The sequence below is a fragment of the Mixophyes fleayi genome, chromosome 9 (genome assembly GCF_038048845.1).
Source record: "Mixophyes fleayi isolate aMixFle1 chromosome 9, aMixFle1.hap1, whole genome shotgun sequence".
Taxonomy (NCBI): domain Eukaryota; kingdom Metazoa; phylum Chordata; class Amphibia; order Anura; family Limnodynastidae; genus Mixophyes; species Mixophyes fleayi.
In genome coordinates, this window is record NC_134410.1 from 122315851 (window position 1) to 122342183 (window position 26333).

At 44.5% G+C, this 26333-nt stretch overlaps 2 protein-coding genes and 3 non-coding genes across 9 annotated transcripts in view; 1 reads left to right on the plus strand and 4 right to left on the minus strand.

Annotated features, from left to right (window-relative positions):
* Positions 1 to 912: 912 nt before the first annotated feature.
* Positions 913 to 4856, minus strand: RPL12 (ribosomal protein L12). Its single transcript, XM_075185427.1, has 7 exons — positions 4692 to 4856; positions 3518 to 3591; positions 2787 to 2885; positions 1968 to 2049; positions 1332 to 1418; positions 1061 to 1173; positions 913 to 968 (listed from the first exon to the last, which is right to left on the minus strand). Exons 1-7 carry the CDS (start codon positions 4726 to 4728, stop codon positions 963 to 965), a joined length of 498 nt encoding a protein of 165 aa, XP_075041528.1. The 5' UTR covers positions 4729 to 4856; the 3' UTR covers positions 913 to 962.
* LOC142102651 (small nucleolar RNA SNORA65) lies at positions 1472 to 1597 on the minus strand. Its single transcript, XR_012679306.1, has one exon. It is a non-coding gene; the product is annotated as a small nucleolar RNA SNORA65 (small nucleolar RNA).
* On the minus strand, positions 2127 to 2252 carry LOC142102650 (small nucleolar RNA SNORA65). The gene has a single exon (XR_012679305.1). It is a non-coding gene; the product is annotated as a small nucleolar RNA SNORA65 (small nucleolar RNA).
* Positions 3659 to 3783, minus strand: LOC142102649 (small nucleolar RNA SNORA65). Its single transcript, XR_012679304.1, has one exon. It is a non-coding gene; the product is annotated as a small nucleolar RNA SNORA65 (small nucleolar RNA).
* Positions 4857 to 5003: 147 nt separating the features above from the next.
* LRSAM1 (leucine rich repeat and sterile alpha motif containing 1) overlaps positions 5004 to 26333 on the plus strand; it is a 39568-nt gene continuing 18238 nt past the window's right edge. The window contains exons 1-15 of one of the 5 annotated variants that reach the window (XM_075185432.1): positions 5004 to 5124; positions 12371 to 12474; positions 16478 to 16534; positions 16635 to 16679; positions 17936 to 18013; positions 18176 to 18244; positions 18983 to 19067; positions 21107 to 21228; positions 22516 to 22606; positions 22694 to 22824; positions 23748 to 23777; positions 24520 to 24642; positions 24734 to 24873; positions 25479 to 25523; positions 25713 to 25783. In XM_075185432.1, the coding sequence (XP_075041533.1) occupies positions 12403 to 12474; positions 16478 to 16534; positions 16635 to 16679; positions 17936 to 18013; positions 18176 to 18244; positions 18983 to 19067; positions 21107 to 21228; positions 22516 to 22606; positions 22694 to 22824; positions 23748 to 23777; positions 24520 to 24642; positions 24734 to 24873; positions 25479 to 25523; positions 25713 to 25783 (1159 nt within the window). In that variant the 5' untranslated portion in view covers positions 5004 to 5124; positions 12371 to 12402. The other 4 variants (XM_075185431.1, XM_075185430.1, XM_075185433.1 and 1 more) reach the window with 4 other exon arrangements.

Here is a 26333-nt window from a genome sequence, read left to right on the forward strand (position 1 = left end):
GTAGTTTCACAACACCTGGAGTGTCGCAGGTTAGCCAACACTGCTGTAGACAGGCATTGAAACATTCGCACATCCAGCTTATATTAAAAGTGAGGATCCGATTATACTGTAGAAGTTATCAGCCTCCTGCTGTACACCAAGTGCACCTTAATTATAGATTAAACCTATTCTAGAGGTTGCGTTGCTTTGTTATTGAAATGCTTTGAGTACAAGTATTCCCTTCTGTGTGCTATGGCTCCACTTTGTGAGAAGTGAACAAGATCTATGATCCAAGGACCTTACAGGGGGTATTCAATTGTTGCTTTTAACGCGCTAAAACAAAAAAACGAGCGCTCTAAAAATATTAGCGTTAATACGGTAGTTTACTCGCTGAATTTCATCTCGCAGCTCAAATTTAGCGAGTAATTACTGTATTAACGCTAATATTTTTAGAGCGCTCGTTTTTTCTGTTTTAGCGCGTTAACGGCAACAATTGAATACGCCCCTAAGTGTAGTTCTGTATGAGCTGTCTTAACAGATTAAACCAATGTGTTGTAATAGAGGGCCGCCAACAGCCTCTTAACCAAGTTCTCAGTTTGCTACACGAGAGGCAGAGCTCTCATTTAGAAGTTATAAGAAATTAGTAGCACATATAAAAAAAATACACATGGGTAACGCAGAGGATTGTAATCCTCATTCTGGAAGCGCAGAAGTGATCTACTTCCAGTACAAGCAGCATATATCTAAACCTTGTACAGCAAACCAGTACTGGGGCAGCTAGTGTCACAATTTTGCCCCTTAGACCCTTCATTACAATTTTCTAATATCTTATTTTTAAGAGATTACCATGTTATGTCCCATATTAAATACATTCAGCTCCACTGAATGTCTGACAACCCCCCCCCCTTGCATGTTACATTAATACAGGACACATTATGTAGATTTAACTTTTATTGAATATTGTAGTCCTCTTCATAGCAGGATTAGCTCTGTGGAGGAAAGAAAACAAACAAAACAAGTCACATAGATGTAACGGCACTGAGCAATCTAAGGTCTAAGCAGCTGGTGAGACGACACTTACCGCTGGGCATTCAACTGCGCCACTGTTAATATCCTCGATGATATCATGTGGATGTCTGCCGTCAACATTGCAGCCGACGGAGTGAGCTGTGCCCAGGATCTCCTTAATGGTTCCTAAATAAGGCAAAAAATACAGTTTAACACCCAGTCAAATCACCTCTAGACTGTACGACGGCTGTCCTGCAAAACCCCCCCCATGCATGCAACTAATGACCAGCTGAGCAAAACAAAAAATGACATTTCAGTTCAAGCCTAAAGGTTAATGTACTCACCGGAGAGCTCTCTGGCCAGGGAGCGGTGTCTCATCTGACGGGCAATGCTGATGATTTCATCCATGGTAACACTGCCACTGTGTTTAACTGTTCAATTAAAAAGGAGAGATGTCAATACAACCTGCGTCTCATGTAAGCACAGTTGTCTCCAATCTATCGGCACAGACTCACTCACAGACAGAGTGAACCTGTTTCCTAAGACGGAGTGTTAATCTTAGCGCACCACTGGATTATACACAGTCACGTCAGACTGCTATAGTGGCGGGTGGCTGTACAAATACCCGCTACACAGCAAGGTTTATAGACAACTGGTGTTTAACTAGTGAATCTATAATGAACATTGGTTAAGCCAGTGGATCCCAAACTCTCAGTTCAAGACACCCCCTCAGGGTCTCCATAATTTTTTCAAGGCACCCGTAAGCCAAAATAATTACCAAGCAGCCCCCCACCTTGCTTATCCCTGGCGAAGGCACCCCAGGGAGCCTAGGTACAGTTTGGGAACCACTGTTAAGCCCAAAAAGATCTGCAATCAACATTTAGACTGATACACAAGTTGTGTTAAACTAGAAAGATCCCCGACTTCATCAGAAAAACCTCATTCATGTGCTTGACAAACAGGTAAATGGGAGAACTTACTGTTCTTCTGCTTCTTCCTGTCACGGGGAGGCTCCTTCAGGGCCTTGATGATCAGAGCAGAGGCCGACGGCACTACCTCAATCTGTGATAAAGAAAAAAAATAAAAGTTTATTCTATATACACGTTTCCAACACCCACCATTAACGGCACCAACGCGGTAACTGTTTCCAGTCTTTCGGCACAGAATCAATCACGTGAGGAAAGAGTCCGTTTCCTAAGATGGGGTTTGCTCTCAGCTCACCACTGGACTATACTAGGCCACTGGCAGACCAGTATAGTGGCGGGTGGCTTGTAGATGGTTATTCTTAAAACATTCTTGTTACCCCCATGACAGATAGGCATGCAGAGATGTCAAGTCTATAATCCAATCAGGAAGCGTTAAGGGTCACAACTGCAGGAATATACTTTCCAGTGTCAGAAGAGCTGACGTTTATCAGTCTTTATTTCATAACCAATTTCACTTTAAAGATAAAATATATATAGTATTTGGGGAGGGGGGAATCTAGCTTGTGCTGTAGAACACATACGCAACTTTTGCAGATTTAGGACACATTTGGCAAGTCAAACAGTGCAGGACCAGTCTGTTCTATACAGCAGCTCACTAAGGTACCCACTGAGCTTTAATGAGACCACCCAGAGTTTGTCCAATTACAGCCACGATGCCCAGGACCATAGCCGCCCAGGCACGCTGACCCACTACGTCTGATGGCGCTGCTGTGTATGCAGGTGCATGCTAGCACCGTGACCACTAGTGAAGGAGGGTGGTCATTATTAGGGAAATGTGGGAGGAGGACTATAAGCCAGTAACAAAGATCTTACCGCAGCCTGTCTGTTCTGGATGGTCAGTTTGACGGTGATCCTCAGCCCCTTCCAGTCACCGGTAGCCTTGGCAATGTCATCACCAACTTTTTTGGGAGACTAAAACAATTTAAAAAAAAACAAAACACTTCAGACAACTGCAATTTTGACTGTTTCATAGACCAATACAATAGAGGTATCTTATTTTGGAAACAAGACACCAGATTTAATTGAAGACTTATATGAGGCCTATTTGCATGTTAGCTAGTATTGTTCTCTCTCAATACCAGTTTATTTCTGTTTTTGAAACACTGAACTGACTTCTTTTATAGTCTTATTTATGAACTGACTCAATTTATAGATTTAGACCCTATAGACAAAAGTAACCCGGGTCGCAAAACTGATGCCAGAGAAGCAATTTTGCCTTTATGTTTAAAGTACAGCATTCTAAATGCCCCAAATTGAAATGAATTGCTACGAGTAAAACAGGATATCACAACTGATTTTTCAAACCCTGACAGTATTGAGGGCTTTGTACACTGTCCAATCAAAAATCATATTTTAGAAAACCTATCAGTGCTTTAAGCAGTCAATATACACTGAGACTTAAAAGCATTGAGGTTTACCCATCGTGTGTAATTCCATTAGCAGGTAAAGCACCTGTGAGTGGCATTAAGATACTGCAATTAAAAAATCCTAATATTAAAGATGCCAAGTTCTGTCATTGTGGCATATCGATAAATTTAACTTACCAAACCCAGAGGTCCGATTTTAGGGGCCAAAGCAGATGTGGCTCCTATTTCACCTCCTGTACATCTCAGGAATACTACAAGAAAACAGAAAGTCTTAATCGAGAAAAGACAACGGGTGCATATACCCCATTAATACTGCAACAGTGTTCTCAATCTTTCGGCACAGGGCAGATCACACGTGGAGGAGCCCTGTTTCCTAAGAAGAGGTTACTATAAGCTCACCACTGGATTATACCAAGACACGTGGAGACCGGTATAGTGGCGGGTGGCTAAGTGAATCATGGGTGAAGTGCAAAAAATGACCTAAATGAGGAAGTAATGGTCTTCTAAAGACCACTGGCCAGTTGTCAACTGTTGGTTAATAAGTAATGTCAATACTGGGGTCTAGGTCACCCAAACCTATCAATGCCCCTATTAACCCTTTCTTCAAGCACTGCACACATGCATGTCTTAGGATACCAAATAAAGAAAGCAGTTACATTTGCTAGAGTTCAGTTACAAAGCACACATCTGAAAGTACTTTAAACTGGCTTTGTCAGCACTAGGTCAGTTTGCATCAGTATACAAAGCCAGCAGTTTCTGCCACGTATTAGACTAGTACTGTACATTATACCATGCAGCAAGTTATCCCAGCATAGAGGTATCCATAGTGGGCTCAAACTATACAAATTAGTTAATCACAATTGCATGACCCAAAAATACTGTCCCTCCCCCCCATGTAAAGGATATGAACCCCAGATTAATGCAGATCCAACCTAAAGAGCTTAATACAAGTGTGACAACAAATGGTAGAAAGACCATGTTAATGTAACAATATATAATTTCCTGGAAAAACCAACAAATACGTGGCCTAAATCCAAAAGATCCCCCGTGAACTCACCGTGGTGTCAGGGAGGACATCAAGCTGCAGATCTGGCAGTAGCACATAATATCACGTGCCCCAGTACTACTGTATATACGGTGTACAAGTGCCCATCTAATCAGCAAAATACAGTAACAAGCCCCCTCTCACCTCCCCACCACGTGCCTGAGACCCTGGACCGACCTGGGAGCTCTCATTACCCCGGATGTAAGTCACGTGAGAGCCTCACGGCCACCTCCAGCACTGCGGCCTGCCCGGGGGTTAGGGGGGCTCCGCTCGGCCACGCATATTCCCCAGCCCCGCCTCACGTACCAACTTTAATCTCGGTGGGATCGAATTTAGGAGGCATGTCTGTGCCGGGCTAAGGGAGATCCACTTCACGCTGCCGGTTACGGTGTCGGATGAACCCGGATTCGGGACGACCGAAATGACAGTTGCACCTTCACCAGCTGGGAAGCGGACAAGAAAGAGAAGGTGGAGCATGCGCAGTAGCCTCTTATCAAGGCTCCAAATCCCGCGAGACCCTGGCGTGTCCGCTCACTGCCGCCATCTTAGGTGTGGCAGCCAAATGCGACCTGTTAACCGCGCATGTTGATTATATATATATATATATATATATATATATATATATGTATATCACAGTGATCGGCGTCCTGTGTGACCACTCTAAACAATACCTACTTAAGGAGAAACAAATGACCTTAAAGAGCTGAGCGAACGGGATGCTGTGGGACTACAAATCCCAGTTTTTGGCTGGTGATACACCGGACGGCCGCCAGGGGGCTCTTGCTGATGTGTTTTGGGTGTGCAGTGGGTCACGTGACTCTGGGACCCGGAAACATCTGATGTCAATGGCTGTGGAGATTCTGCATGAGCAAGAAGGGCAATAAGGGCCCCTGGTGTGTCCCTGGAGCCAACTACCTCTCAGCAGTGAGTACCAGGCCTGTCTGCCCCATGCCAGGTCCTATACCCCACCTAGGTACCTGTATTAGTAGGATAGATTACACTGTGTACATAGACTAGGACCCCCTGCCATGTGTAAGGACCCCCTGCCATGTGTAGGGACCCCCTGCCATGTGTAAGCACCCCCTGCTATGTGTAGGACCCCAGCCCTTTAATACATTACACATTGTGGTTATTGAGCAGAGCTCAGCAGCTTGTGGATCTCTAGATGTTGTGAAACTACAAGTCCCAAGTGATCAGAAGAGCAACATGTTGTCTAAGTCTGCTATTAGGTACATAGACCATACTGTCATTTTATTAAGCTGCAAAAGTGTTTATAATGCTATATGTATGTAGTATGATTATGCCTCTGAAAACTTGATCTGACTTTAGGAATTACATTGTAAATATATATATATATATATATATATATATGGGACGTTGTGTGCAAGTGACTTTGGGTGGGAGTGGGGAGGCAAGGGGTAAAGAGAGGGCAAAGGAAATGAGCTTGTGGTCAGAGTTGGAGATGTCACTGAGATGGAAGAACACTGGGCCTGATTCATTAATGATCTTAACTTGAGAAACGTCTTATTTCAGTCTCCTGGACAAAACCATTTTACAATGCAAGGGGTGCAAATTAGTATTCTGTTTTGCACATAAGTTAAATACTGACTGTTTTTTTCATGTAGCACACAAATACTTGATAGCTTATTTGTACACTGAAATGTAAAGTTGATATTTGTGTGCTACATGAATAAACAGGCAGTATTTAACTTATGTGCAAAACAGAATACTAATTTGCATCCCTTGCATTGTAACATGGTTTTGTCCAGGAGACTGAAATAAGAAGTTTCTCAAGTTAAGATCCTTAATGAATCAGCCCCTAGGTCCAGGGAGTGACCAATCACGGTGGGTGGCAGAAGTTGTCCATTGGGAGAGGCCATAGGAGGAAGAGAGAGTTAGGAGTTTAGAGGCAGCTGTAGGAAAAGGAAAGTCAGTAGGGATGTTAAAATACCCAATGATAATAGTGGGAAAATCAGAATTGAGGAAATGGGAAAGTCAGGAGGCAACGTTATCAAGAAATTGTGAGGAAGGGCCAGGGGGAGGATAGATGACAGCAGCACGAAGGTGGAGAGAAGAGGCGGATGGAGTGAACTTCAAAGGAGGAGAAGGAGAGGGGGGTAACACTGAAGGTGTACCCAGGAGAGGAGGTCCTCAGGACGGGGACTGTGGTTGAAGGAGAGACCCCCGTGGGAGAGTGCAGTGGAGGAAGCAGTATCAGAGGGGAGATCCACGTTCCTGTAAGGGCCAGGAGACCAAAGGAATGGGAGAGTACACGTTTTAGTGCTTAGTGCTGTACAATAAATTTATTTTGTTAGGTGTACAAGAAAGTCCTTCATGATCGATCTATCTGTCTGTAATAACTACGTTTGTGTATACAATGACACAGATGAAAGGGAGCATATACATAATCTGTTTGTGTGTACACAGTGGATGATGAACAATTGTATGGCTGTACTGAAACTATAATAAATACATGAAAGGAATGTGGTTACTTTGACATATGTAAATGATTTCCAGCATCAGGAAGTCTTTAGGTTAATACACAAGTTACATTGATATTGGTAATAGTAGCTATAGTAACACTGCTTTCTATTATTTATTTTAATTATGGGTGCAGGGCACCACTGTATATCGTTGCAAATGTACTGATTTCTTTTGTATTGTGTTGTATTTCTGTGTGGAATGTATTTCTGAGACAGTATGCCTGGGGAGGAAATTTGTTTTTGTTTTGTAACTTCTAAAGGAAGCCTCATGCTAATCAGACCTTTTTCCTCTGTGAGTGTCCGACACTTATTTAGTCTGAATACACAGCAGGGAGTTGTTGCTTTTCTTTCCTGTGCTTCCTTTCCTCCTGTTTCTTATAACCTGTTTGAGCACTTCTGCCTCACAGCACTGGGGTCATGAGTTCAATTCCCGACCATGACCTTATCTATCTGGAGTTTGTATGTTCTCCCCGTGTTTGCGTGGGTTTCCTCCAGGTGCTCTGGTTTCCTCCCACACTCCAAAAACATACTGGTAGGTTAATTGGCTGCTAACAAATTGACCCTACTCTCTGTGTCTGTGTGTGTGTATATTAGGAAATTTAGACTGTAAGCCCCAATGGGCCAGGGACTGATGTGAGTGAGTTCTCTGTACAGCGCTGCGGAATTAGTGGCGCTATATAAATAAATGGTGATGATGATGATATTCCCTGTACCTCTATTGGAAAATCAGGACTCTGTTATCCAATAGGCTGACTAGGCTGCAGGTTTTTTTTTGGGGGGTGGGAGGGAGTTGGCAATTTTTGAGGGTGCAAAACTGGAACAGGGAGAGGTATAAACTGAAATTAATTTTAATATAACAGAATAGTTGTTCTCCAAAGTAAAAAGAAAGAATGAAAGAGTAAATGTTAGAGGGATCTAACCTTGGTGTATTCCTATAGTAAACGCTGACAGCAATGAGTTATCCTATCCTATGACGGGTGACAGCCCCCTCGCCCTTCACTTTGTGACCCTCAGTAGCGCTTGTTCGAGCCTCCTTTCCGCTACATAGTTTTAATTTTGATCAAACCGTAATGAGTTTGTCGTGACCCTTTTAAAAAGCCAAGTGGAGCTGAATTTCGAAAATGCAGGAACATATCTGGAGGTGAAGGAAACCGGATTTTAAATTAAGGATGATTTGGCTTATTAGCCCGGCATGGAGGGAGTCCTGAACCATTAGTCAGGCCCTGTGGGAAATAAACATATGAGAAATGAGATTTATATGTCGCTACTCTGTAATATCATTAGCTCACAGTTTGTAGAATTTGATTTTGGTTGAAGACCTTTTTGGTGTTTGTGATTGACTACTAGTTGCCACTGGTAGCACCCTCGAGATTTTGAAAGAAATTTGCTATTATAATTAAAAAGAAATAATAGTTTATTTATAAAGAGGTGAAGGATGGAATAATGAAGTACAAATATTGGAATTTAATTTGGCGGTGATGCAACTAACCTAATGTACGCAGAATCTCTTCTATCTGTACCAGATTATTCCTGACTGTCAGTGTGAGGATCCGGCTGTGTCTGTACCAGATTATTCCTGACTGTCAGTGTGAGGATCCGGCTGTGTCTGTCTGTACCAGATTATTCCTCACTGTCAGTGTGAGGATCCGGCTGCGCTGTACCAGATTATTCCTGACTGTCAGTGTGAGGATCCGGCTGTGTCTGTCTGTACCAGATTATTCCTGACTGTCAGTGTGAGGATCCGGCTGTGTCTGTACCAGATTATTCCTGACTGTCAGTGTGAGGATCCGGCTGTGTCTGTCTGTACCAGATTATTCCTGACTGTCAGTGTGAGGATCCGGCTGTGTCTGTACCAGATTATTCCTGACTGTCAGTGTGAGGATCTGGCTGTCTCTGTCTGTACCAGATTATTCCTGACTGTCAGTGTGAGGATCCGGCTGTGTCTGTCTGTACCAGATTATTCCTGACTGTCAGTGTGAGGATCCGGCTGTGTCTGTCTGTACCAGATTATTCCTGACTGTCAGTGTGAGGATCCGGCTGTGTCTGTACCAGATTATTCCTGACTGTCAGTGTGAGGATCTGGCTATGTCTGTTCCAGATTATTCCTGACTGTCAGTGTGAGGATCCGGCTGTGTCTGTACCAGATTATTCCTGACTGTCAGTGTGAGGATCTGGCTGTGTCTGTTCCAGATTATTCCTGACTGTCAGTGTGAGGATCCAGCTGTATCTATCTGTACCAGATTATTCCTGACTGTCAGTGTGAGGATCCGGCTGTGTCTGTCGGTACCAGATTATTCCTGACTGTTAGTGTGAGGATCCGGCTGTGTCTGTACCAGATTATTCCTGACTGTCAGTGTGAGGATCCGGCTGTGTCTGTCTGTACCAGATTATTCCTCACTGTCAGTGTGAGGATCCGGCTGTGTCTGTACCAGATTATTCCTGACTGTCAGTGTGAGGATCTGGCTGTGTCTGTACAAGATTATTCCTCACTGTCAGTGTGAGGATCCGGCTGTGTCTGTCTGTACCAGATTATTCCTGACTGTCAGTGTGAGGATCCAGCTGTGTCTGTTCCAGATTATTCCTGACTGTCAGTGTGAGGATCCGGCTGTGTCTGTACCAGATTATTCCTGACTGTCAGTGTGAGGATCCGGCTGTGTCTGTCTGTACCAGATTATTCCTGACTGTCAGTGTGAGGATCCTGCTGTGTCTGTACCAGATTATTCCTCACTGTCAGTGTGAGGATCCGGCTGTGTCTGTCTGTACCAGATTATTCCTCACTGTCAGTGTGAGGATCCGGCTGTGTCTGTCTGTACCAGATTATTCCTGACTGTCAGTGTGAGGATCCGGCTGTGTCTGTACCAGATTATTCCTCACTGTCAGTGTGAGGATCCGGCTGTGTCTGTACCAGATTATTCCTGACTGTCAGTGTGAGGATCTGGCTGTGTCTGTCTGGACCAGATTATTCCTGACTGTCAGTGTGAGGATCCGACTGTGTCTGTCTGTACCAGATTATTCCTCACTGTCAGTGTGAGGATCCGGCTGTGTCTGTACCAGATTATTCCTGACTGTCAGTGTGAGGATCTGGCTGTGTCTGTACAAGATTATTCCTCACTGTCAGTGTGAGGATCCGGCTGTGTCTGTCTGTACCAGATTATTCCTGACTGTCAGTGTGAGGATCCAGCTGTGTCTGTACCAGATTATTCCTCACTGTCAGTGTGAGGATCCGGCTGTGTCTGTCTGTACCAGATTATTCCTGACTGTCAGTGTGAGGATCTGGCTGTGTCTGTACCAGATTATTCCTCACTGTCAGTGTGAGGATCCGGCTGTGTCTGTACCAGATTATTCCTGACTGTCAGTGTGAGGATCCGGCTGTGTCTGTCTGTACCAGATTATTCCTCACTGTCAGTGTGAGGATCCGGCTGTGTCTGTCTCTACCAGATTATTCCTGACTGTCAGTGTGAGGATCCGGCTGTGTCTGTACCAGATTATTCCTGACTGTCAGTGTGAGGATCCAGCTGTGTCTGTTCCAGATTATTCCTGACTGTCAGTGTGAGGATCCAGCTGTGTCTGTACCAGATTATTCCTGACTGTCAGTGTGAGGATCTGGCTGTGTCTGTACAAGATTATTCCTCACTGTCAGTGTGAGGATCCGGCTGTGTCTGTCTGTACCAGATTATTCCTGACTGTCAGTGTGAGGATCCAGCTGTGTCTGTACCAGATTATTCCTCACTGTCAGTGTGAGGATCCGGCTGTGTCTGTCTGTACCAGATTATTCCTGACTGTCAGTGTGAGGATCTGGCTGTGTCTGTACCAGATTATTCCTCACTGTCAGTGTGAGGATCCGGCTGTGTCTGTACCAGATTATTCCTGACTGTCAGTGTGAGGATCCGGCTGTGTCTGTCTGTACCAGATTATTCCTCACTGTCAGTGTGAGGATCCGGCTGTGTCTGTCTCTACCAGATTATTCCTGACTGTCAGTGTGAGGATCCGGCTGTGTCTGTACCAGATTATTCCTGACTGTCAGTGTGAGGATCCAGCTGTGTCTGTTCCAGATTATTCCTGACTGTCAGTGTGAGGATCCAGCTGTGTCTGTACCAGATTATTCCTCACTGTCAGTGTGAGGATCCGGCTGTGTCTGTCTGTACCAGATTATTCCTGACTGTCAGTGTGAGGATCCGGCTGTGTCTGTACCAGATTATTCCTGACTGTCAGTGTGAGGATCCAGCTGTGTCTGTTCCAGATTATTCCTGACTGTCAGTGTGAGGATCCGGCTGTGTCTGTTCCAGATTATTCCTGACTGTCAGTGTGAGGATCCGGCTGTGTCTGTCTGTACCAGATTATTCCTGACTGTCAGTGTGAGGATCCGGCTGCGCTGTACCAGATTATTCCTGACTGTCAGTGTGAGGATCCGGCTGTGTCTGTCTGTACCAGATTATTCCTGACTGTCAGTGTGAGGATCCTGCTGTGTCTGTACCAGATTATTCCTCACTGTCAGTGTGAGGATCCGGCTGTGTCTGTCTGTACCAGATTATTCCTCACTGTCAGTGTGAGGATCCGGCTGTGTCTGTCTGTACCAGATTATTCCTGACTGTCAGTGTGAGGATCCAGCTGTGTCTGTACCAGATTATTCCTCACTGTCAGTGTGAGGATCCGGCTGTGTCTGTACCAGATTATTCCTCACTGTCAGTGTGAGGATCCAGCTGTGTCTGTACCAGATTATTCCTGACTGTCAGTGTGAGGATCCGGCTGTGTCTGTACCAGATTATTCCTCACTGTCAGTGTGAGGATCCGGCTGTGTCTGTCTGTACCAGATTATTCCTGACTGTCAGTGTGAGGATCCGGCTGTGTCTGTCTGTACCAGATTATTCCTGACTGTCAGTGTGAGGATCCGGCTGTGTCTGTCTGTACCAGATTATTCCTGACTGTCAGTGTGAGGATCTGGCTGTGTGTGTACCAGATTATTCCTGACTGTCAGTGTGAGGATCCAGCTGTGTCTGTACCAGATTATTCCTCACTGTCAGTGTAAGGATCTGGCTGTGTCTGTACCAGATTATTCCTGACTGTCAGTGTGAGGATCCAGCTGTGTCTGTACCAGATTATTCCTGACTGTCAGTGTGAGGATCCGGCTGTGTCTGTACCAGATTATTCCTCACTGTCAGTGTAAGGATCTGGCTGTGTCTGTACCAGATTATTCCTGACTGTCAGTGTGAGGATCCAGCTGTGTCTGTACCAGATTATTCCTCACTGTCAGTGTAAGGATCTGGCTGTGTCTGTCTGTACCAGATTATTCCTGACTGTCAGTGTGAGGATCCGGCTGTGTCTGTACCAGATTATTCCTGACTGTCAGTGTGAGGATCTGGCTGTGTCTCCTCCTCTGCACGAGCTGTTTCCTTTGCAGCCTGTGTCAGGGAGCGGTTCCTTAGCGAAACTGACGGTGTGACTTGTTATACTGGGCCTCCCAGAGGATCCAGCCCTGCGTGCCTGACATGTCTTGTGTTTCAGGCAGATTGTCTTGGAGAGGAGCCTGGTGCGAGATGCCTCTTTTCTTCAGGAGACAGAAGCAGAGCGGGGAGGCGAGAAAACGCCTTGAGTATCAGATGTGCCTGGTAAGACCCGACTGTCTGCTTCATCTGGTGAATTGTTTATTCCATTTAAGTTCTCTGTTTCGTTTAAGAGATCGCAACACAGACACTAATGATCACAATGCCAGAAGGTGATCTCATCTCATGTCTTGTTTGATGTAAAGGGAGAATATCATACTGCATAGCGGCCACAGCGATATTATCCCTTTATACTGTGTGTTACTTTTACCCCTTAGTCTGCCAGGCGAATGTTACTTTCCTAAATTCCTACCCATCTCTTTATGTATTATGTTTACTGAACTGCCCCAGACAGCAGCTTCATGCTATGCACTTTCAGCTATGATTCAGCAGTGGCATTGAGGGGCACTTGTAGGAACTCACTGCTGATGATTTAGACATGAGCAAAAAATGAATTATACGCTAGAGCTGCCCACACACAGCCATGGTCAGGACAGGACAGGTCTGGGTGTCCAGCTTGTCATAGAGACTAAGAAATGGGGGTTGGGGACCAGAGAATGTCCTCCTTTGGTGCTCTCTCCTCCTCTCCGCACTGGCTCAGGGTAACACCATACATACATATATATATATATATATATATATAATCAGTCAGGAATCTAGTACCTAGATGTTACAGCTCCTATGCACAGCATTAGATCGCCTGCTGTTTATATCCAGAGCAGTACTTTGGAAAGCTGATAATCATAGTTCTCTATAGTCCTGCTCAGGACACAGCCCAGTGCGTTATACCTTCATCCAAGTGAACTGTAATCACCAGGAATTGTATATATACCGGAGGTAGTGAGGAGCCATACGGCAATACAGATGGAGACACAGACTGGCCTTTGTATGTGTGATGAGGTCACAGGCTAGTAATGTATGGGGGATGAGGTCACAGGCTAGTAATGTAAGGGGGATGAGGGCTCAGGCTAGTAATGTAAGGGGGGTGAGGTCACAGGCTAGTAATGTATGGGGGATGAGGTCACAGGCTAGTAATGTAAGGGGGATGAGGGCTCAGGCTAGTAATGTAAGGGGGGTGAGGTCACAGGCTAGTAATGTAAGGGGGTGAGGTCACAGGCTAGTAATGTAAGGGGGGTGAGGTCACAGGCTAGTAATGTAAGGGGGATGAGGTCACAGGCTAGTAATGTAAGGGGGTGAGGTCACAGGCTAGTAATGTAAGGGGGTGAAGTCACAGGCTAGTAATGTAAGGGGGATGGGGTCACAGGCTAGTAATGTAAGGGGGTGAGGTCACAGGCTAGTAATGTAAAGGGGGATGGGGTCACAGGCTAGTAATGTAAGGGGGATGGGGTCACAGGCTAGTAATGTAAGGGGGATGAGGTCACAGGCTAGTAATGTAAGGGGGATGAGGTCACAGGCTAGTAATGTATGGGGGATGAGGTCACAGGCTAGTAATGTAAGGGGGATGAGGTCACAGGCTAGTAATGTAAGGGGGATGAGGTCACAGGCTAGTAATGTAAGGGGGATGAGGTCACAGGCTAGTAATGTAAGGGGGGGAGGTCACAGGCTAGTAATGTAAGGGGGATGAGGTCACAGGCTAGTAATGTATGGGGGATGAGGTCACAGGCTAGTAATGTATGGGGGATGAGGTCAAAGGCTAGTAATGTAAGGGGGATGAGGTCACAGGCTAGTAATGTAAGGGGGATGAGGTCACAGGCTAGTAATGTAAGGGTGATGAGGTCACAGGCTAGTAATGTATGGGGGATGAGGTCACAGGCTAGTAATGTATGGGGGATGAGGTCACAGGCTAGTAATGTATGGGGGATGAGGTCACAGGCTAGTAATGTAAGGGGGATGAGGTCACAGGCTAGTAATGTAAGGGGGATGAGGTTACAGACTAGTAATGTAAGGGGGATGAAGTCACAGGCTAGTAATGTATGGGGGATGAGGTTACAGGCTAGTAATGTATGGGGGATGGGGTCACAGGCTAGTAATGTAAGGGGGATGGGGTCACAGGCTAGTAATGTAAGGGGGATGAGGTCACAGGCTAGTAATGTAAGGGTGATGAGGTCACAGGCTAGTAATGTATGGGGGATGAGGTCACAGGCTAGTAATGTAAGGGGGATGAGGTCACAGGCTAGTAATGTATGGGGGATGAGGTCACAGGCTAGTAATGTATGGGGGATGGGGTCACAGGCTAGTAATGTATGGGGGATGGGGTCACAGGCTAGTAATGTATGGGGGATGATGTCACAGGCTAGTAATGTATGGGGGATGGGGTCACAGGCTAGTAATGTATGGGGGATGGGGTCACAGGCTAGTAATGTATGGGGGATGAGGTCACAGGCTAGTAATGTAAGGGGGATGAGGTCACAGGCTAGTAATGTATGGGGGATGAGGTCACAGGCTAGTAATGTATGGGGGATGGGGTCACAGGCTAGTAATGTATGGGGGATGAGGTCACAGGCTAGTAATGTAAGGGGGATGAGGTCACAGGCTAGTAATGTAAGGGGGATGAGGTCACAGGCTAGTAATGTATGGGGGATGAGGTCACAGGCTAGTAATGTATGGGGGATGAGGTCACAGGCTAGTAATGTATGGGGGATGAGGTCACAGGCTAGTAATGTATGGGGGATGGGGTCACAGGCTAGTAATGTATGGGGGATGAGGTCACAGGCTAGTAATGTAAGGGGGATGAGGTCACAGGCTAGTAATGTAAGGGGGATGAGGTCACAGGCTAGTAATGTATGGGGGATGAGGTCACAGGCTAGTAATGTATGGGGGATGGGGTCACAGGCTAGTAATGTATGGGGGATGAGGTCACAGGCTAGTAATGTAAGGGGGATGAGGGCTCAGGCTAGTAATGTAAGGGGGTGAAGTCACAGGCTAGTAATGTAAGGGGGATGAGGTCACAGGCTAGTAATGTAAGGGGGATGAGGTCACAGGCTAGTAATGTAAGGGGGATGAGGTCACAGGCTAGTAATGTATGGGGGATGAGGTCACAGGCTAGTAATGTATGGGGGATGAGGTCACAGGCTAGTAATGTAAGGGGGATGAGGTCACAGGCTAGTAATGTATGGGGGATGAGGTCACAGACTAGTAATGTAAGGGGGATGAGGTCACAGGCTAGTAATGTATGGGGGATGAGGTCACAGGCTAGTAATGTATGGGGGATGAGGTCACAGGCTAGTAATGTAAGGGGGATGAGGTCACAGGCTAGTAATGTAAGGGGGATGAGGTTACAGACTAGTAATGTAAGGGGGATGAAGTCACAGGCTAGTAATGTATGGGGGATGAGGTTACAGGCTAGTAATGTATGGGGATGAGGTCACAGACTGGCACTATAAGTATGATTAGGTCACATACTTGCACATATAAATGTGATGAGACACAGGTTTGCAATGTAAGTTTTAGAATGTTTAATATTTGGGATAATTATATGCTTCTCATTGTCACTGATGGAGTTATGTGCTCTGCCAAATGCATTACCACACCCCTAAATAGCTTTTGCTTGACTAACAAATCGTTCTAAAACTGCTCCCAAAAATATGTGTCCCGAAATAGCTGCATTATACAGCTCTTTGTTGTTTATATATTTTGTATTAGGACGAAAAGTTCTTTATTTATCAAGAAAGAATCAAATAGGAAAATAAAAAATCAGATGATAGATTTGGATTAGTGAATGCGCCCACTGCCCGTTCACACGCTGCCCATTCACACGCTGGTGTCTCTCCGCCATCCCGACTCCTTGTTATGTGGAAGGGGCCGCGGGGAGCAGGTTAAATCACAGTCCGCTGGCCCTGCCCTTCTATACTATGGACTGTTCCCCCAGCCGTGAACAAACAAATTGTAGTTGAAACTACACCTTGCTGTGCTACTGTATATACCGCTCAGCGCGGAGCAGGGAGACCGCGGGTGGCCGGAGCGCCGAGGAGTGCCAGCCTGTGAATGGTGCGGACAGCTGTGGGCCAGTACTGTCCTCTTATTAGGTTCTGCCCGTGGAGAGCACATCGGTCATTATTACCATTTTGCAGACAAACCCTTTAATGAAACACTTATTCTTTTTTTCCAGGCAAAGGAAGCCGGAGCTGATGATATATTGGACATCTCAAAATGTGAATTATCAGAGGTAACCGACCGCCAGACTCTCTTCTTTATGTATATTCAGTGTATACTATAATGCTGATGTTGTCCCCCTTCCACACTGACGTCCAGTTGTCTGCTTCCAGACCCCCGATGCTGCTTTCTCCACCTGTCGGGTCCTGCAGAAGAAGGTCAGTATTCAGGACGGAGTTGAACTCCTTGTGCCTCTTTACCCAACGCTCTTACAGTACTGAAAATATTTTGTGTCTCTCTTTGTCCATCTCTGATCATCGCTGTTAGCAGAAAATAATAGTAAGCTTTTATCACAATTTTAATTTCTGTTACAAATAAAGAGCAGAGGATAGGATGGACACGGTAGGGGAAAAAGCCAATGGGAACGCACTCGTTCCAAAGCGGGACAAATACAGAGCAAAGCTAAAACCAGATCAAATTATTTAACAATGAACTAACTTATTACAAACTGACGCTTGCTCCTCAGTCTTGTCCAGGTACATTAAAAAAAATGTATTCAAGTGAATACGTTTTTGTAGTGCAGATTGATCCAAGCGGGTTTAATGTGTTAAATAATTAGTTCTTTTCTTTTTGTTCTCTATTGTTATTTAAAAACAAGTTTATATGTAAATGGTGCTAGAAATAAAGTTACAAGAATTAGAACGTTTTAGAAGTCGCTTATGTGACGACACCTAGTAGTGGAACCACTTTGCAGTTAGAGATTGGCGCAGGATTGCGTGGGGTTAGGAGGGTTCGCTCATGGTCAGGAATGGAGATAAAAGACTGAGAGATGCCCACAGGTCACGTCCTCCAGGTTTACCCCATTAAGCAGCAACTACCAAGGAAAGGACGGGATGATGGAGGTACAAGTCAAGTCAGGAAGAATAGCAATTAGTCAGCTCAAATACACACATTAATACGTGTTCAGCACAGTAAGGTGCACCCAGCAATTATTTAATTTGTCCCAGAATACACGTACCGGCCCTGAGCGCATATCATTGCCAATAGTTTATTTCTAAATCGGTGACTAAGGATGTGGGACAGACTTTCCCAGATATATGACAACATGAAATGAACAACTTCTAAGTAAACCGACCCTTTCTGATATTGAAGAAAATACATCAAGATATTTTGTTTCCTGATTTACAGCAATTACACATGAAAAATCCCCATCCGGTAGATCGAACATCTCGAGCAATGTGAAAATTAAAATTTTTTTTTGTTTTTCCTTCTATCTGTTGTAAAGTGAAGTGAGCCCTAAAATGTATAGATTCTTTATTTCAGATATTTTCCAGTTTAGTTTGATTTAGGACATTTCTTGGTCATTTTATTGTTGGAATTGCCCTGCACAGCAAAGGATTCTGGGAAGACGTGTATAACCAATCTTACGTCTATCAACCACGTCTCTTAAAATCTGGTCGATGTCTCTTTGCAGGTGTTGATCCTTCATAGCAATTATTTATCTCAGCTGGTCCCCAAGTCCTGCCAAATACTAGACTTAGCCACTTTAAAGGTAAATATAAATTGTCAGTTTACCAGTCTTATCTATAAAGTTATGGTGCATTGTATAATGGAAGGTTCTTGCAGAAAGCATGATTTTAGTGTGTCCTGTACTGTGTTTATTAACCAATCTATAACTTCAATGAAATATCTATATATCTATGGTTCTGTTTAGGTCCTTGATCTTCATGACAACCAGATTACATCACTCCCTGCCGACATAGGACAGCTGACCTCCTTACGGGTAAAGTCATCGGACACTTGTAGAATGTGATGGGCATTGTGTTGTGAGCATGCCTGGTGCACAATTACTTATTTAGTGAATATTTACTCACTATGACCCACTGTAGATAACAGTAAGACCATTCTTTTTGATGGGGTTTAATTACTTCCATATTGCCAGCAGGTGTCAGTGTTGCTATCGCTTTCTAAATTTCCAGACAGAACCAGGAACAGTGATTTGAGCAAAGTAGTCGAATGAATCATTATAGATCTCACTAACGTGTAGGAACGTTGTAACCGTGGCCTTGTGGTGTAAATAAAGAACATACATAGGCTGTATGTAAAAGATCAACTTGTCTCCAGAAGGACTCATTGATTTGTTTTTTAAAGTGGATTTGAAATGCAAATGCCGATTTTCACATCTTACCTTCCCATGTTCATATATTACAACGCTCCAAATGCCGGGTCTTATGGAGCACAGTTGACCCTTAGTAGTGTCTTACAGAGATGCTGAAGCGCTGCATTTCATCCATATGGAAATAGATCATTGATTTGCATGTGATCTTCTTATTTTTATTTATATTCACTTAAAGAAAATGTGTAGTGATCCCTACCCTCAATTCCGCAGAAAACGTCATTTGCATTTTGCCATCACTTGCTCTTTATAACAATTAGGAACAGTCATGTAGAGGTGGATGATATTCTGCTCCCAGTGGCGGAACTACCTTCTAGCGTTAATGTACCGTTCTTCCTCTCCCAGGTGCTGAATGTAGAACGGAACGTCTTACGTTCTCTCCCCGACTCCATCGGAGACTTGGTCCAACTTCAGACCCTAAATGTGAAAGGCAAGTGTCTGGTTTTATAATAGATTTAGGCTGGGTACACAGTACGGGCCTGATTCATTAAGGAAAAGAAGGCAAATAAAATGAGTAACTTTTCACCCGGGCAAAATCATGTTGCATTGGAAGGGAGGTAAATTTATAACGTGGGGACAGATTTCTAATTGGGGTAAGGCATGTCCTAGATCAACTTCAAATTTCAGTGTACAAATAGGTTATCAAGTATTTGTGTCCTACATGAAAAAAAACCAGAAAGTATTTAACTTATGTGCAAAATAATAAACTAATTTGCACCCCTTGCATTGTAATTTTTTTGCCTTACTTTCCTTAATGAATCAGACCCTACAGGTTTTTCACTCTAACATTGGGCCAATCACACGATAAACGACCGCACACTAGTGTGCGCCAACGATGATTGATTATCGTTACAAAGCTCATCGTATAGTTTGATTTAATTTTATAACTGAACTAAAAATCTCGGTAAACGATGGAACGATGTCGTTCCAATCCTGCAGTGTGTCTGCACTCAGGACCGGCAGTGTCCATAGATCTCTATGCAGTGTGTCTGCACTCAGGACCGGCAGTGTCCATAGATCTCTATGCAGTGTGTCTGCACTCAGGACCGGCAGTGTCCATAGATCTCTATGCAGTGTGTCTGCACTCAGGACCGGCAGTGTCCATAGATCTCTATGCAGTGTGTCTGCACTCAGCACCGGCAGTGTCCATAGATCTCTATGCAGTGTGTCTGCACTCAGGACCGGCAGTGTCCATAGATCTCTATGCAGTGTGTCTGCACTCAGGACCGGCAGTGTCCATAGATCTCTATGCAGTGTGTCTGCACTCAGGACCGGCAGTGTCCATAGATCTCTATGCAGTGTGTCTGCACTCAGGACCGGCAGTGTCCATAGATCTCTATGCAGTGTGCAGAATCAGGATCGTTTCAGCCGATGGTTATGACAGTTGAAGAGCACAGATCTGACGGTAAATCTTGTACAACGTGTATAGTGTGTACACAGGAATCTGCTGCTGATTGGGATTTGGTAAAATCGTTAGCGATATTGCATCGGGATAATTTTTCTGTAGTGTGTACCCAGCTCCGTACTGACATTAGCAATGTCTTTTTTTTATTGCATGTATATTATATGATTTTACAATTGCGTTCAATCTTTTTTTGTGGCCTAACAGGAAGTTGGTATCTTTTTCAAGCCAAATGCATGTAAAAACAAAGCTATAAATGCTTGTTAATCTCACTTCATTGCTTTTGAGATGAATGTACGTTCTCTGATGCACGTTGGATGTACTGGAATGGAACTATAATTGTACCCTTCACCTACATCTCTATGTGCTGTAGATAAATACAGAATCATAACTCCAGTGGGTGCACAGCCTACAATTCCCAGCATACTCTATCTCTTTGTTCAAAGTAATGCAAACATCTTGGTATCTATGACAACACAACATTTTGTATTCTTTTTTTCTTTTTCATCCAGTCTGTGGGACACACAGATCCAAAAAACAACATTTCAAAAGTAGCTTTTTTTAAGTGGATGTACGGCGTAGTAGCATTTGAGAAAAATATCTGCATTTAATATTATTTAATTGACATAAATAGATACGTTTGTCTACTTAATCACTTATATGCATATCCCCTGCACAGGGCTATTTGAATAGTTGTAATTTAGATTGATAGGTTTGTTTTGCATAGTGAGTATTGTTTAATAATCACCAATAAGAGCCGTTTGTCATGGAATTGGGTTTTCCTCTGTGCCAGCATTATGTGCGGTTCCATATTATTGTGTGTGATTACATGTACTTGTCGCTGACATACAATGGAAGCAGCAGTTTTTTGGGCAGAATCGTTATTCATCAGAAGGCAGCCTATCCGATCACTTGTCTTATGTCTCAGTGATGTCACTGCTTCCTAGTGATCGATTGGCTGCCTACTCATGACTAGCGGATCAGCACACAGAACAGCCACCTCCGTTGTCGGTTACGCTCAGTCCTCTGATGTCTGCGTCTAATGTCGCCTTCCATGATTTTACTAGGGAACAAGCTGAAGCAGCTTCCGGTGACAGTAGGTGGACTCCGTTGTCTGCGTACTTTGAACATCAGTGAAAACAGAGTGAACGAGCTGCCCCCATCTCTGGCCAATGTCCGAACATTAGAGGTGAGTTATAATTTATAGTGACTGGCATCCCAATCTTTACCGCCCTCCAGGCTGCTTGTTCCTACAGTGACTGGCTAAGGGCTAGATTTACTTAGCTGCAGGTTTGAAAAAGTGGGGATGTTGCCTATAGCAACCAATCAGATTCTAGCTGTCATTTTGTAGAATGTATTAAATAAATGAAAGCTAGAATCTGATTGGTTGCTATAGGCAACATCCCCACTTTTTCAAACCTGCAGCTTAGTAAATCTAGCCCTAAGTGTCTTTCTTTTATTGCTTATTAATAACTTTCTCCCTCTGTCAGCATATATAATAACAGATCTGCCGGGGACTGTACATTAATTGTGCTTGTATGTTGTCCCCATGCATTTAAAGCAGCAATCCCACATAACGTGTTTATTTTTTTTTCTTCTTTAAGTAGCAAGTTAAATTGTTATCTCCTTTTCAAAAGCTCTCTGATTGGCAAATAAAAATGGCTGCCAGGCAAAGTCTATCTTCGTGTTGGCTAAGCTGCGACACTCCAGGTGTTGTGAAACTGCAAGTCCCAGTACACCCTTCCAGCAATACGCTGCTATATATTGACAAAGCATGCTGGGACTTGTAGTTTCACAACACCTGGAGTGTCACCGGTAAGCCAACACTGGTCTATCTGCTAGACAGACACAGGCTCACAGCTCTCAGCGAGTCATGTGATGGCAAAGGGTGGAGAAGGAGCTCAGAGGGGAGTTCCAAAGCCTCTCTGCGTCATGTGCCGTGTGACTGTGGTTGCCATGGTAGCCCAGAATCCTACTCACTAGTGAATCCACTGTGAGGTCCCAAGTATAAATAGACCCCACTAGGATGCTTGAAAAATTGAAGTATTAGATTATTTCTCTCCCCTGCTTAAATCTAAGGGGTATTTAGTATATGCGTAATTTTTACTTCAAATTTCATTTTAGGCTAATACTGCACCTCTGAAGCAAAATTCCCATTGTAGCCCTTCACAACATAGTCCTATGCTGTCTGTATTTATTCATGAGCATGCAGCCTATCAATTCATGAGACATTTGCCTAATGTCTCAGTGATGTCACTGGTGCCTCCTGAATTGATTGGCTGCCTTCTCACGAATCGCGGTTCAGCTCACAGAACGTCCCCCTCCATTGCGCTTACACTTTAAGCTTCGGTCAGTAACAATCTGGGTCTAATATCTCCTTAAATGCGTTTATGTATCCTCCCCAGCTGTACAGTTCTATAAATATTGGTATAGTCTACATATATAACACCAATCTGTCCTCTTCACTGGTTTGTAGACCCTGTCTCTAAACGCCTCTGAGATGGTATTTCCCCCAACGTCCGTGTGCAGCGAGGGGACAGAAACCATTCAGCAGTTCCTGTGCAAAGGTAAATAAATAAAATATTATATAATATAAAATCCGTGCAAACAATTGTGGATATCATACCTTTTATCTGTCCCCGATTCTTCTCCAGCTCTGGGCATTGAGTACTGCCCACCCTCTCAGTATTTGCTCTCCGTCCTGGAAAACGACGCGTGCGACGGAGGGGCAGACGCGGTGGATGGCGCTCTTGTCATGTCGCTGAGGGAGGAGTCAGAGTGGCAGGTCAGTTCTGTTGTAGAAGGGTCAGGAAATCCATTTTCAGTTATACAGAAAAAAGTGCTAATTATTTATAAGTAGGAAGGGAACGTGACCGATAATAAGGGATGTTCTATAGATAAGTAGGGTTTGTCTACCTATGTGCACCATTTTCTGTTGGTTTTATCACGCCGTACAAAATGGCCGCTGGGATGGTCAGTCTAACATCTCTAAGGTGTCTATTGGTCAAAACAGAGCTAAAGCCAGGATTTGCATACATCTAATTATATCAAAAAATTACTTTTACTCTGTGATAGATCAGTTATTGTGAGACAGATAGGGCATTTCACCTTCTATGGCAATTTTTTACCTCAGTACTCCCATCTTGGAAAACCCAGTGAATATCTAATTAACGCAGCCATGGCTGCCCTGTCATACAGCTATGTTTTGTGACACGGTTCTGTGGGCAGCGATGTCCGGCTGCGTACATTGTCGGCCGTTGCGATAAGGAGTCTCTGTTTGTTTTTTCCTCACACCTCTATGGGGTGCGAGGGAAGAATAAGCGGAAATTTCAGTCCTGACATTGGCACGATGTGGCTCCGTGGACTGTTCCGGAGACTAATCACGCTGGATTGACTCTCTCGCTTGTGGCTGGCGTAAGAACGGCTGCAGCATTGTCGCTGGAAGTACTGTGCGCAGATTATTCTCTAGTAGCGGATACTGAAGTAAAGGAGAGAAGCAATAGGTATTGTTCAAACACCGCGAAGAAGTATAATTATGTTTGACGCTCTCTAGCTTCGATGAGGTTTGTCCTACAATAGACACTGTAGTAAAATATAGACAGAATTATTAACTGTCCGGGAAGTTAATATTTCATTCCTGATTTGAGGATGTTTTTGTGGTCAGTGTTTAGAAGCTTGTTCACGCCTACATTTCACTTTATCTTACAGAACAAATTTTCAGAATACGAGAAGAGAAAGGTGAGTCGTGAATCTGTCACCTGGGTGGCACGGGCAAGAAACGGGAAAATATCACCCCAGCGGTGCGAGTCAGCAATGCTAACCACTGTGCCACCATGTATGAACGTTATGATGTCATGGTACGGGGTTGAGGTACACCGTGATAGGGGATATCAGTGAGGGATGGCCTGCAACAGTGGTGGTCAATTGGTAAATCTAGTCCATAATCTGCTTTACAAACCCTTTTTGGCGCTAGACTTGAGGCAAAAATGTTGATGTTTTTACAGAAAATGCATTCATTTTACCACTATTTTCTCCAAAACTTAACCCCACTTTCTGCTTTTTCCGCTTTTAAAAAAAAATATCCCCCAATGGAGCTTTTCACAAGTTCCTATTACATTAATATGTGGCGTACTCAATACTCTTGCAAGATGGCTGCCTCCAGTGTGTGTAGATGATGCGTTCACTTTAATCAGCAGCTCTAGTGTATTTTGTATTTTCCTCCTATCCAACATGTGTTAAATCATGAAAACTAAGGGATAGAGCCATCAAACCTTTCATAAAAGGAAAAGTTGAGGTGTTGCTCATAGCAACCAATCAGATTCTAGCTATCATTTTCTAGAATGTACTAGATAAATGATAGCTAGATTGTGATTGGTTGATAAATTTAGCCTTAAGCGTGAGTTTGGACCGATCTCCCCTTATAACGTGGTGGTCATATAATATATTACATTGATGATCTGCACAATTTCTTTTTGTTTAGGAACAAAAAATGCTGGAAAAACTGGACTTTGAGCGCCGTTTAGACCTGGGCCAGAGAGAACACGCTCAGCTTCTCCTCCAGAACAACTCTCATAAGGATGAGATGTTACAGACCGTGCGAGAGGTGAGCGCCTGGTGACCGGGATCCTCTGGGAGGGGGATAAAGATGCGCCGTACGGGCGTAGGCTCACGGTTTGTGTCTGTGTGTTACCCAGGAACAGTGCAGGATGGAGAAAGGGCTGAACGAGCATCAACGACAGCTGCAGAGTGATCGCCTGAAGCTGCAGGACCAGCTGAAACAGATGGAGAAGGGAATCTCCTACCGGATCTCCAATCTACTGGAGAAGAACCGCAGGTCAGATCCCCCCCCCCCCCCCCCCCCTGGGCGGTAATATGTGTGCAAAGCTCTGTATTCAGGAGAGGTGCCATTGTTTGACTTCCCCTTAATGCCTTTGTTTTCTCCAATAGCTCTCTTATTAGTCTTATTACATTATAGTAGCTTGGGGGGCACGGCCTAGCAGCAAGTGACATTATTGGATGCCGGGCATGACATAATTGGAGATGTTATCATAAATGGAGAGGACTGAAAATATGGCGGTCTAGAGGCATAGAGGTAGCCGACAGCCAGGGCCCCAATGCTGCTGGTTCTTGGAACCTTCTCCCTAGGCTCTGCCCACGACCTTGACATAAGCTGGTGCGTTTAACACAGTCCCTCCCCCCACCTATAATTTGACTCGGATACCCCTCGTACCTCTTCTCAGAGTCAATGGATGCAATGCCCCTGAGTTTTATAGCCTGCACAGAAGTTATAACATAAGACTGTGTCTGGCATATACAGCGTTTGAGGTTAGAGTTCCTATATATGTATATGTTTCCCTTTATTATCAATTGATTACTTATTTTTTGCATTACTTGCTCTACAGTTGATCCTGTTTAGTAATTGAATCTCTTACTTTGCAGACAGAAGCAGAGCTCCTCCATGCTGAAGTCCCTGGAGGATGAGAGGTAGGTGACGTTACTAAAGGGTTAATACCGTCATCACATCAGCCACGTTTTGATTGCCACAGATATGTCTGGGTCTGTTCACGCCCTGTGTAAATGTCTGTGGGATCCGAGACTAGGTAAAGGCCGGGGCATCAGAATGATGGATCAATAAGGGGGTGATACATGGTCATAATATCTTCTTCTTTACAGGATAAAAATGGAGCAGCTGATGGCGATTACCCAGGAAGAAGCGGACAATCTGCGCCGGAAGGAAGTGGCCTGTAAGTACTACATCTGTTGACCAAGCCTCTCAGAAAGTGTGTACATAATGGGGTGGAAGGGGGACCTATCATACACTAGCCACCAGATTGGAGGTCTGCTTTAAACGCTAGCCGCCAGACTGGAGGTCTGCTTTAAACGCTAGCCGCCAGACTGGAGGTCTGCTTTAAACACTAGCCGCCAGACTGGAGGTCTGCTTTAAACACTAGACGCCAGACTGGAGGTCTGCTTTAAACACTAGCCGCCAGACTGGAGGTCTGCTTTAAACACTAGCCGCCAGACTGAAGGTCTGCTTTAAACACTAGCCGCCAGACTGCAGGTCTGCTTTAAACACTAGCCGCCAGACTGAAGGTCTGCTTTAAACACTAGCCGCCAGACTGCAGGTCTGCTTTAAACACTAGCCGCCAGACTGGAGGTCTGCTTTAAACACTAGCCGCCAGACTGGAGGTCTGCTTTAAACACTAAACCCCCAGATTGATTTCTTTGTGTACTAACTACCACCCCTCATTCTGTATTATCACTGGAAGTAGGGGTGGGAAAGGTGAGTGCCCT